The 12268-nt window shown below is 43.8% G+C and overlaps 1 protein-coding gene across 2 annotated transcripts in view; it reads right to left on the reverse strand.

Annotated features, from left to right (window-relative positions):
• rrm1 (ribonucleotide reductase M1 polypeptide) overlaps window positions 1-12047 on the reverse strand; it is a 34376-nt gene extending 22329 nt beyond the window's left edge. Inside the window, exons 1-7 of one of the 2 annotated variants that reach the window (XM_020535311.2) lie at window positions 11827-12047; window positions 7735-7823; window positions 3610-3787; window positions 2359-2459; window positions 1943-2002; window positions 1822-1861; window positions 455-617 (exon numbers count right to left, since the gene is read on the reverse strand). In XM_020535311.2, coding sequence (XP_020390900.1) covers window positions 455-617; window positions 1822-1861; window positions 1943-2002; window positions 2359-2459; window positions 3610-3787; window positions 7735-7823; window positions 11827-11845 — 650 coding nt within the window. In that variant the 5' untranslated portion in view covers window positions 11846-12047. Of the gene's footprint in view, window positions 1-454; window positions 618-1821; window positions 1862-1942; window positions 2003-2358; window positions 2460-3609; window positions 3788-7734; window positions 7824-11813 lie in introns of both variants that reach the window. The other variant, XM_048598327.1, reaches the window with a different exon arrangement.
• Between the last annotated feature and the right edge of the window lie 221 nt (window positions 12048-12268).

Below are 12268 nucleotides of genomic sequence, written 5' to 3' on the forward strand. Positions count from 1 at the left end.
TGTTTGATAACTGAGGGTACTCAGTAGGACAATGTTGTATACTGTATGATCTTTGTTCGATCACGCTGACATTTTCAATTATCTTACACAACTCTGAAGTATTCAAATGTTAATAATAATCTGCAGTCTCATTAACCATTATTTGATTAAAATGCCCTGATTCAGCTCCTCTTGCAGTGGGATTAACATCTATTGCCGAAGACGCCTCAGGATTAGAGAACTTCAAAGTTAACCCAGCATTAAGGCCACTTTATTAAAGTTTATAGACTGGAGGAGGAAGGAAAAGAAGAAGAGGGTGTTGTGGAACTTCAGAGGTTTGGAGTCAGAGAAGAATTTCTCTTAGGAGTTAATGCAGCTTAGTATCAATGACAATAAGTGCAAGGATGAGGATGAAGTGCCTGAAAAAGAAAATTCAGCCTTTACAAACAATGAGGGGGTAAAGCCAAGTCCATACCTTGAGAGTTGAGGTCTGTTGGTACCAGCGTTGAACAGGGTGGGAGAAGCATGAGTAAACCATCTCTCAGACAACAGGTTGTACGTTTCAATGGCAGCATCAATATCACGTTTGTGGATTCCAACTGCAACCCTCATAAGCATGTGCTGAGGCCGTTCTGCCACTGAGGAAAAAAGAACCCACGTCAAGCACAACATAGCACCCCATCAGTACCTACAGAATGAACCCGAATCCAACAACACTATGGGATTGCCAGGACTCTTAGGGACGCAACAGGTTCAGGCTAACTCAACAAGACCCCTCACTTTAAGGTATATTGCACTAAAATGAGTTCAGTATTGGACCGCATGATCGGGCAGGTGCAGGAAACAGCTGTGCTACACTACTGCCCCATATCAGCCAAACATCCTCCAGTCAATTCCTACATACAATGGATACCTGGGATGCCCAGCACAACCTTTCCAACACAAGAAAATCAATCAACCAAACTGATGCTGATCAGTATTTCATTAGAGAGCAGTAAGCAGTTCAGAAAGGGAATGAGTCTATTTTCCTTCAAGGGTTTAAGATTACATGTTTCACAAGAAAAACAGAGAGAGTTAAACCACCTCTCCATTCTCTGCTCAACGCAGAGCCAAATTGTAGCAGCAAAAGGAGACTAATTAACATCCTGAGGGCTCTTGACAGGGCGCAGAAAGGATGGTTCTTTTTACACAGGAATCTGATTCATGCTTAAAATTGACGGGTCACCCATTTAAAAAACGTCATGAGGAAAACAATTTCAGAGGGTTGAGCGTCTTTAGAATGCTCGTCCTCAAAAAATAGTGGAAGCAGAGGCTTTAATAATTTTAATATGAAGACAGATTCTTGGTAAGCAGGATGATAAGTTATCTGGGGTAAGAGAAATATAGAGATATCCAGTCACCCATGATTTTATTGAATGGCAGAGCAAGCTTGAGGGGCTCAGTGGCCTACACTTGCCTCGTACGTTCATGAGCTCCCAAGAGGCAGAGAGATCAAGTCTCTGCAGTTAAGAAACAAACACAGAATGCCGGATAAACTCAGCAGGTCTGGCAGCATCTGTGGAGACAGAAAGAGTTAATTTTTCAAGTCCACTGACTTCTTTAGAGCTTTCTTTCCCCATCGAGGCTGTCAGACCTGCTGAGTTTATCCAGCATTCTCTGTATTTCAGATTTCCAACATTTGTAGTATTTTGTCTTTACTCTGCCAGTTAACTATGGGAATATTGGCTACAAAGAGGGGGACAATTGCTGACTCCATTCAACCAACATATCTTCAGCAAGGGATCCAGGGAGATGTCCAATCTCTGCTATCCTACACCAAGATTTACAGCAGATTAAACATACCTTTCCCATTGATCTTTAAAAGATACGAACGCTCCAGTGTCTGTGAAAAGATAGTGCAAAAGTAAGCCAACAACACAAAGGCATTGCAAAAAAGTGAACAACTCATCATCAACAAGCTCACCTTGAATCCAAAGTAATTGTATGAGAAGTCCCGGTCATAGATTATGGCAGAATTCAGGCGCTAAAAGAAAAGAACAGTGTCACTTTAGAACAAATCTGTTATTCAGCCAATCTCTAAGACATCACACCCACTTAAGCACTGAACATTACCAGTCAGTAAAGATCACAATATTACCCTGCTGTAAAAGAATTTACAGGTGAATGTACAAGGACCAGGGATTCGGACCTCCTGAACCCAAAGGGTACTGAGTTCCAATTGCTGCATCCAAACTACACACAAGTGCAATTAGCCTAGATCCAGGATCAGTCCTGGTTCTTGCCAGTCAAAATATCTTAACGTTATAACATTTGCACCTTCAGTGTACACAAGGGTGTCAGAATTCCACACCACCAAGTCCCAAGCAAGAAAGCACTTACATCTTTGTTTTCCAGCACAATCTCCAGCGTTTCCTTGGAAATCATGGGTGAATGAGAGTTAACAAGAGGGTTCACGTAGTTAAACAAATCATCCATGACCTCTGCAAAAGAAACAGGTATCAAGCAAATAATCCAATCTAAATTCACAGCTAAAATTTCTCATTCCTAGAACGATTCTTGTAAATCACTTCTACACTCTCCAATGCGAAAGATGGTGAGTGCCTGGAACATGCTACCAGAGGATGCGGTGGAAGCAGACAAAATAGCAGCATTCAAGAAGCACCAGGACAAATACATGAATAGAAGGAATAGAGAGATACGGATCCTGTAAGCGAAGACAACTTTAGTATGTAAGGGGAAAATGTGTCAGTGCAGGCTTGGAGGGCCACGCTGTAATGTTCTTTGTTTACTCATACATTTCCTTTAAAGTGACATCCAGAACTGTACACAATAAGCCAGGTGAGGGGGAAGGTGTACAAGTGACTTGTTCAAGTTCAACATCACCTCTTTGCTCTTGTTCCCTATGCCTCTAATAAAGCTGTTGCTTTACTTGTTGTCTCTCCAGCAGTCCTCCACTTTCAATGATGTGCACAGTTATATCCAGGTCCTTGTGCTGCTGCATCTCCCTTAAAATTGTACCCCTGTTTTGTATTCTCTTTCAGTTATTCCTACCAAAAACTTCTCTACTCAAATTATAGAATCCATAGTGTGGAAGCAGGCCATTCAGCCCATTGAGTCCACACCAGCCTTCCAAAGAGCAACCCATCCTATCCCTGTGACCTTCCATATCCCATGGCTGACCCACCTAGCCTGCACATCTCTGGACACTATGGTCAATTTAGCATAGCCTTTCCACCCTAAACTGCACACCTTTGGACTGTGGGCGGAAACCCGAGCACCCAGAGGAAACCTACACAAACACGGGGAGAATGTGCAAATTCCACACAGACGGTCACCTGAGGTTGGAATGTAGCCTGGGTCCCTGGCACTGAGAGACAGCAGTGCTAATCACTGAGCAACCATGCCACCCTACAATGAAATTTATCTGCCACCTACCCACCCACTCCACCAGCTTGGTTAGATACCTTCTTGATAGAATCAAGATACATTACAAAGTCTCATGTCAATCTGAAGTTGGCCTGCACCTGTAGTCAATCAGTCTATTGCAAGTTATGATGTATCAAGCAATGTTTAATTCCTAACATATGTGATTACAACATCAATGAAGGATCCCTTGTTCACATTACTCACCAGAGAACACCTTTTTGGTTTCTTTGTGGAGGTTGGAGACTGCAATCCTTGCAGCTAGAATGGCGTAGTCAGGATGCTTAGTGGTCATTGTAGCAGCTGTTTCTGCTGCTAGGGTATCTAGTTCGACAGTGGTAACGCCACTGTAGAGACCCTGGATCACCTTCATCGTAATCTGTGCCTAAAAGACAAGAGGAACCATCTCAACAGAAAGGCAGCACACAAATTAGTCATCAACTGGTGCACAAAATACACAGCAGACATCTAACTTGTACTTTTAAAACAACTGACAACTTTTGCAGCAGCACAAATCATCCAAAAATCTTAACGTTCCTCTGGCATTCATTACAATAAACACAAGAATGCCAAATTTACCACAAATGACCATCACATGAATTTTTACTACAGGTCAATAAGGCACCAATCAGCTATCAAGTCTACAGAGTCCCCAAATTCCTTGGAAATATAAAAAAGGATTGCAAACCCAAAACATTGATGAGATTCATTGACTGTTCAGGAAGTGCTGTAAAATCTCAGGAAGGAACAAAGAAGAGTACAGCAGAGGAACAGGCCCCGTGGCCCACCAAGACTGTGCTGACACACAATGCCTTTCTAAACTAAAAACTTTTATTTTTATGCAGTCCGTGTCCCTCTATTCCCTGGATATTCAAATATCGGTCAAAATACCTCCTGAAACATTGCTAGTTTAGCTTCTTCCACCACCTCTTTGGGCAGCACATTCCAGAGGTTTACCACCCTGTGGAAAAAACCTGCCTCTCACATCTCCCTTAAACTTACCACCATTTTACCTTTAACCACGTCCCCTAGTAATTAGCATTTCTGCCCTACAAAAACACCATCTGCCATTTCTCCAGCCAAGTCTCCAGCCTATCTATATCCGGCTGTACCCTCTGGCAATCCTCCTCATGATCCACAGCTTCCCCAATCTTTGAGATCCACAAACTTACTGATCAGGCCACCTTCAATCTCCTCCCAATCATTTATGCATACTACAAACAACAGGGGTTCCAGCACTGATCCCTGCTGAACAATTATATAATTATATTGTCATAAAGCAGAAGTTGACCTCTCTCTGAGAACTAAAACAAAAACACCCAAAGAGGAGCACCTCAGCCTATAATCTGTGAAAGCAACATGAAAAGTGCTGTAACCTGCCCTTCAGCAACTTCTCGTGGTTAAATAAAATAAATTCCTGACACTCACTTTGCAATCAACTAACAGATAATTTATCTAACTCTAGCAGTGAGCAAATTAACTAAACCCTGAACAAACCAAATAAACCCCTCTAACTGACTATTCCTGCATAAAGCAAGATTCTAATGGTACGCTGTTCCAATAAATACAAGACCCACTTATATACAGCCAGGTTACATGTCTTCCTGAGTGGTCTGTGCCTTCTCCGTCAATTCTTCTGTCAGGAATGCCTCTTCCATCAATTCTTCTATCAGGAATATTAACTAGTTGTGCCATTGGTACCTTTGATATTTAGATGGTGCTTTCTCGAAGACTTATAGGAACCCGTGAGATGCAGCGATGCTCTCTTGACAGCTGAGAGCTGTTAACTCTGGCAGATAGCAAGTTAGTTCTCCTGTTTTTGTCCAACTCTTCTTTTACACCTCTGATGACATTAATTTCTTACAATCGGATTGGTCCTAGGTTGTCAAAACCATCAGATTCAGATTTGATTGGTCTTGGGTATCTTAAGTAGCTGGTTCAAATTGATTGGCTAAATTCAAAAACTTGTTGTCCTGGTAAAAACTGCAGCTTGGTACAAAGGTTTTAATTCAGGTGCTCTCTTTGTACTTGCAAACCCTCAAGCTGCTGCTCACAGACATCCATTTAAATCTCTAAGCATAGAAAAAGTACATAATCTTTTAAAGGGGCCATGCAATGCTCCCCCCGACTAGCATTGTACAAACACCAAATGCTGACTCCCTACCTCCCAATCCACATGTACTCCATCCAACTTCAGTATCCAACAGTAACAAATCATACAATTAAAAGTAGGGCTTTAGGCATGTTGTAGAACAGAGACCTAGGGGTTCAAGTGCATAACTCTTGGAAGCGTGCATCACATGTAGATGGGGTGATTAAGAAAGCATTTAGCATGCTCGCCTTCATTGCTCAGACCTTGATTATAGGAGCTGGGACGTTATGTTGAGGTTGTACAGGACATTGGTGGGGCCTCTTCTGGAGTATTGTGACCACTTCTAGTCTCCGTTATAGAAAGGATATTTCTTAAGCTAGACAGGGTTCAGATGTACCAGCTTGTTGACAGGAATGGAGGGTGAGTTATGAGGAGAGGCTGGATAGGCTGGGATGGTTTACATTGGAGTCTAGGAGGTTGAGAATGACTTTAATAAGGTTTATAAAATAATGAAGGGTTTAGATAAGGTAAATGGCAGGTGTCTTTTCCTTAGGGTGGGGATTTCAAGACTAGGGGGCATGTTTAAGGTGAGAGGAGAAACATTTAAAAAAGTGAGGGGTAATTTTTTTTCTTTTAGAGTGGTTTGTGTGTGGAATGAACTTCCAGAGGAAGTGGTGCAGGTGGGTACAGTTACAACATTCAAAAAGACATTTGGATAAGTACATGAATTTAAGAAATGTTTGGAGGAATATGGGTCAAGCACAGGCTGGTGGGACTAATTTAGTTTGGGAGTATGGTTAGCATAGACTGGTTGGACCAAAGGGTCTGTCTCCAGGCTGTATGACTGAACACCACCGATCTCCAGTCAGAAAAACATCCTTCCACCACTAGCCTGTCATCTATGACCAAGCCAGTTCTATATTCATTTTACCTCACCATGGATCCCATGGACTTTTCCTTTGTATCAGCATGCCACAAAGGACCTTGTCAAAAAGCCATAAAGACTACATCTAACGCCCTGCCAAGATCAATTTTGTCACTTCCTAGTTCTTTCCTGCTATCTTCAATTTCCTAAAACTTATGACTGCCTCCTTTTTCTTTTCGACCAAGCTCTCAACTTCCCTTGCCATCCTTATCCTTCGTTTTTACAGGAACATGCTGGTCCTGAACTTTAATCAACTGGCCTTTAAAAGACTCCCACACGCCAGATACAGATTTACCCTCAAACAGCTGGATTCATCTACATTTCCCAGTTCCTGCTTAATATTGCGGCAGTTAGCCCTTCCCCAGTTCATTACTTTCACGGAGGACTACTCTTAACCTTACCCATTAGTAACTTAAAATTACAGAATTATGGTCACTGTTCCTGAAATGCACCGCCACTGAGACCTCAATCACCTGACATGCAAGTGACCCACCCCTCCCTCCTACACCAACTCTTTAGCCACGTATTTAACTGTATTATCTTCCTATTCCTAGCCTCGCTGGCAAGTGGCACAGGAAGTTATCCCAAGATTACACTGATTTGGCTGCTGCTGCTCACCTCTGAGGCACTCCCCAACCACTGCTATACTAACAGCTAAACAAAACCAATTTTAAGATAAGCAGACAATTTTGTACCGTGGCTCCTTTACACTTCTTGATATCCATGATGAGACAGAGATACCTCCACTACATCTTGCCAGCAGAGGTTAATATGGTAGCAATCTTCTGAGATTGTGGATTCAGATTCTACTCCAAAGACATCAACATAAAATCCAAGCTAACACCCCAATGCAGTGCTGAGAGAGTACTGCACCGCAGGAGATACTTTATTCCCAAAGAAACGTTACGTTGAAGATCCATTTAGCTTCCCAGGTGGCTGCAAAAGCTCGCATGAGCCAAATTTGAGGAAAAAACAGAACCTCCACACATGCCACACTGTCCACCTCAAAGTGACTGTGGCAATACTTGTCCTTCAACATAAAAGCAAATTATTCGGTCATTACCTCAATGCTGTTTGTGGGTGTCATTTGTACACAAATAGGATCTTGCATTTCCCATATTATTAGCTGTATGTCATATGTTGGATGTGGAGGACTTTAGGACATCCTAAGATCAGAATGCAAGCTTTTCCTTAATAGCTCTGTGCTTTGCCAGGCAACACATTTAGCCCAGTCAATCACAGAACCAACTATCAATGACTTGTTAATGATGATTTCAGATCAGTGATAACAGAAAATCATTAAAAAGCTACTCACTGGATCCACAAAGTCAGGATTCAGGCCATAGCACAGCTTCTGTATCCGGGATGTAATCTTGTCAAACATGACCCGCTCCTGGCGACCATCTGAACAGTAAAATGTTACAAGTTTAAGCACTTCATCATCCATTAAGCAGTCAATATCAACTGTAATTTATAAAGCACCTTAAGCATAATGGAAAGTTTCTGATTGGCTTAAAAGGAGGAAAAGAGAGTCACAGAGCCAGAGAGGATTAGGAAAGGAATTCCTGAGCTGCAACTGCATCAAGACAAGTTTTCAGCGAGAGGTGAGGGAACCAGTGGTGGGGAAGCAGTCTGTGGCTCAGCTGTAAATAATTAATTCAGGCAACCCAGAATTATACTGCAAAACACAAGATTTGAGAAGAGGCTACTCAACTTTCAAGCCCACGGCAAATGAGATTGTAGCTATTCTTGTACTTTAACACCATTTTCCTGCACTTCCCCGTATCCTGCGATGTTTTTAATGTGTAGAAACTTAATTATGTGTAGATCTCAGTCTCTTGTACATTCTCACTGACTGAGCCTCCACAGCCCTCCTAGGTACATAACTCCAAAGATTTAATATGCTGCATGAAGAAATCCTCAGTTCAGTCTTAAACAGTCTACCCATTAGCCTGAAATAGTACCCCCTCATTCTAGACCCAAAGCCTGGGGTAAACATCCTTCCTGCAGCTACCCTGCATGTATTCTGTATGTTTGAATGAGATCACCTCTCATTTTTCTAAACTCCAGTGACTGTAGGCCTAGCATGTTTAATCTTTCCACATAGGACAATGTCCCCATCCCAGGGATCCGTCCATTGAATCTATGTTGCACTCTCAATGGCAAATAAATTTTTCCTTAGATAAGGAAACCAACATTGCACAGAATAATATGAAGCAAGGGGATTTGTGACTCAGCAATGCCGAGTTCAAGTTCCACCTACCCTACATAACATGTCTAAACAGGTTGACTAAAAATAATTTAAAGGGGAGAATGGATGAGAATCGTGTGGACAATGATGTAAGACCAAGGAGGCAGTGCCTAGACTGAATGCCTCATTTCATAGAATCACAGAATCCCTACAGTGTGGAAACAGGCCCTTCGGCCCAACAAGTCCACACCAACCTCAGAGCATCCCACCCAGACCCATCCCCCTATGACCCACCTAATATACACTCTCTACCTCCCTGAACACTACGGGCAATTTAGCATGGCCAATCCACCTAACCTGCACATCTTTGGACAGTGGGAGGAAACCGGAGCACCCGGATGAAACCCACGCAGACACAGGGAGAATGTGCAAACTCTGCACACACAGTCGCCAGAAGCTGGAATCGAACCCGGGTCCCTGGTGCTGTGAGGCAGCAGTGCTAACCACTGTGCCATCCCTATGTACAAAATAGTACAAACATTCAAAAATAGTCACACCAAGGCTCTACAATTGCATTAAGACAGCTTCATCCGTTTGTTATAAAGACCATTTCTATTTTTGTTTAACTATATCTGCTATTTAGAACCATGATTTTGAATATCTCTATCAAATTGTCTCAATGATCAATCCATGCTGTTGAAATTCATTGAGAATGGTTGTTATAAATCTTGTGCATCTTCACTAGCTTAATTCGCATTCTACCTTAAATGTGGTGCCAATACATGCTCCAGGATCTCCGTTAAAAATGTACCTTATTACTTTACATTGTCACCATATTCTTCAGACTAAAATTAATCACTTCAGACTTCTCTGCATTAAATTTAATCTACCACACATCTGCTTATTCCACCAGTTCCCCCCCCCCCCGCCAAGTCTTCTACAAGCTTACTTTTCTCCTCATAGTTCACAATACATGCAAGTTTTGTATCATTTCTACTGTCCTTGTAGACCCATCTCGAAATTCATATACTGAAGGTCAGAGTGAAGCCACAAGCTCAACTCTGAGACAATCACCAGCGTGTAAACACCAAACAGAACAAACACCTTATGGGTGCCTAAATCCTAACCAAGGCCACAGAGACTCTGGGGTCTGCCACCCATTGCCCAACGTTACAAAGGTCGACTCCAGCTGGTTAAATATTGACCATCCAGCCTTGCAAATTTGTATATACAGAGATATAACAAGAGGGTGTACAATGTTCCAATAATTATCCAACGATTTGAGAACATATGCTGTAATCTGAAAGCATTTGTTTTAGAATTACTCATCTTGAATGAGTTAAGACTAAGTTAAAAACTATTCCTTGACATCCTCTCAACTGACCATTTTTAAATTCTATTCATGCTTCCGAAACCAGACTCATTTCACCAGCCTCTGACCTATTTTTGTCCCCTTTCATTTGCAAGCTCAGAGCTCGATAGCGCTGGAATAGTTTCGCTTTGATAGCCAGGGTGGAGAGTTTGACCTGAAGCACTGCTCTCTATCTATGTCCCTCTCTCTGGCAGCTTCCTGATCTACGGCCCAGTTTAAATTTAGTTTTATGTGCAGAGTTGCGGCGCGGTTTACCCAATTCCCGCCACTCTTACAATCAACTGCTTCGGCGCCAAATTCAAACTATACATAGGCGGGAGAGAGGGACCGGGCGGGACGTAGAACACTGTATATAGAGGGAAGTGGAACCTGGGGATTACAGGGAGCTGCAAAAAGGGCCGAGGGAAACGCTGGAAAAGGGAATTTTAATTTAAAAAAATCTCACAAACCAATGGGTGATTATAATGAGCGGCAGGACAATCGGCTTTTAGCCCTGTATCATGGCGAAAATTAAAGATAACAGCAGACAAGCAGGTTATCAGCCTCAGTGGAATACAGAAGCACAAAGCTGTAGGTTGAGAAACAGAAGTTAAACCAATTACAAATTGTATCATCTTCCCTCAGACCAGACAGAGAATTGGCCAGGCATAGAAAGGTCCATCTTTTGTCAGACTGGCAAGAACCTGTTCCACAGATTCTAAAGAGTCATATTGGACTGGAAACCACAACTCTCTTTCTGTCCCCATATATGCTGCCAGCCCGGTTGAATTTCTCCAGTCATTTCTGTTTTTACTGCAGAAAATCTGAAATATCTTGCTTTTACATCGAGGAGCCGGAGCCTCCGGGGGTGAGGGTTTACAGTGGCATTGGACCCAGTGGTCTGCTGAGCTCGTCTGAAAAAGTCTGTAGTACGTACATCTCCCAGGGCTCCACATCTGTACTGACAGAGGGCTGGCATAACGATCAAACATATCTAGACACATTCAAACATCTGCCCACTTTCTAAATACTATGTTCCAGTTACAATGGGACAGTCCATGTAAACATGTCACACATGAAGCTAGCGCTCCTGCTGGCAAGAGGAGGTAGTTGCATCGTGACATGTTTACATTGGCAGCTCCCACTACAAATGCGGACACGGATTTAAAATGGACATACTCAGAAGTTAGATATAACATGAAAGTGAAATGAAGACGGAATCACATACAAACAAAAATCAGGAGCTGGCCATTCAGCCCCTCGATCCTGCTGCTGTACTTAAGATCGTGGTTAACGAATCTACATTCCTCAGCAACTCTGCTTCCCTCTCAGAACTTCCTTAACAGGAATCTTACCAATTTCTGTCTTACAAATACTCACGGATCCTGCTTTCCATCACCTTTTCAGGGAGAGTCGCAGACTCTCAGCTGTCAGAGAGATAAATTCCCCTGACTTCAACCTAAAACCGGCGATCTCTGGTGGTAGACTCTCCCACAGGGGGGTTCATCCTCTCCAAACACACACACAAACCCGTAAAAGGGTCTCGGCCCGAAACGTCAGCCTTCCTGCTCCTATGATGCTGCTTGGCCTGCTGTGTTCATCCAGCCCTGCACCTTGTCATCTAAGACCGTCAGGGTTTCATGTTTCAATAACGGTCCAACACACCGGGGTCACCGCACCCAGGGGACCAGGAAGCATCCTCAGCCCACATTCTCTCATCCCCTCCCACACAGGCCTTCATCCCTATCCTTCATCTCCACCCCCCGGGGCAGGGTCTACGCTTCCCACCCCCACCATCGGGGTCGGGTCTACACTACCCCCCAGCCTCGGGGTCGGGTCTACATCCACCCACCCGGGGTCAGTACCTCTCTTGATGACGAACATGTTGCTGAGGCCTGGGCTCTCTCTCTCTCTCTGTTTGCTGGAGGGCCGGGGGCTAAAGCGGGGTGGGGGGGGGGGGGGGGGGAGAAATCGGGCAGTGGTGACCGAGATGTGATCCTGCGCTGATCCCCTGATGTTCAAGCGTTGGTCAGTATATGGATCGCCTGGTGACCTGGCGGTAATCAAAAAGTGAGCCGGTCCCTCTGCCGCTCGAACTAAAAGCCGCGCGCGCCTTTCCCGCCGGAATATTAATCAGCCCCGCGGCCCTCAGCCAATGAACGGTCGGGGGCCGTACCGGGCTCCGCCAATCAGGACGGGGCCCGCTGGCCGCCGTTGCCATGGCAGCGTGGGGCCTGCCGCTGCCGGTGAAGCCTGAGCCTCGATTAGAGTCGTCCTACCCAGTTTCAGGCCCTCCCTGTCGATAGG

The sequence above is a fragment of the Rhincodon typus genome, chromosome 6, assembly GCF_021869965.1.
Source record: "Rhincodon typus isolate 14 chromosome 6, sRhiTyp1.1, whole genome shotgun sequence".
Lineage (NCBI taxonomy): Eukaryota > Metazoa > Chordata > Chondrichthyes > Orectolobiformes > Rhincodontidae > Rhincodon > Rhincodon typus.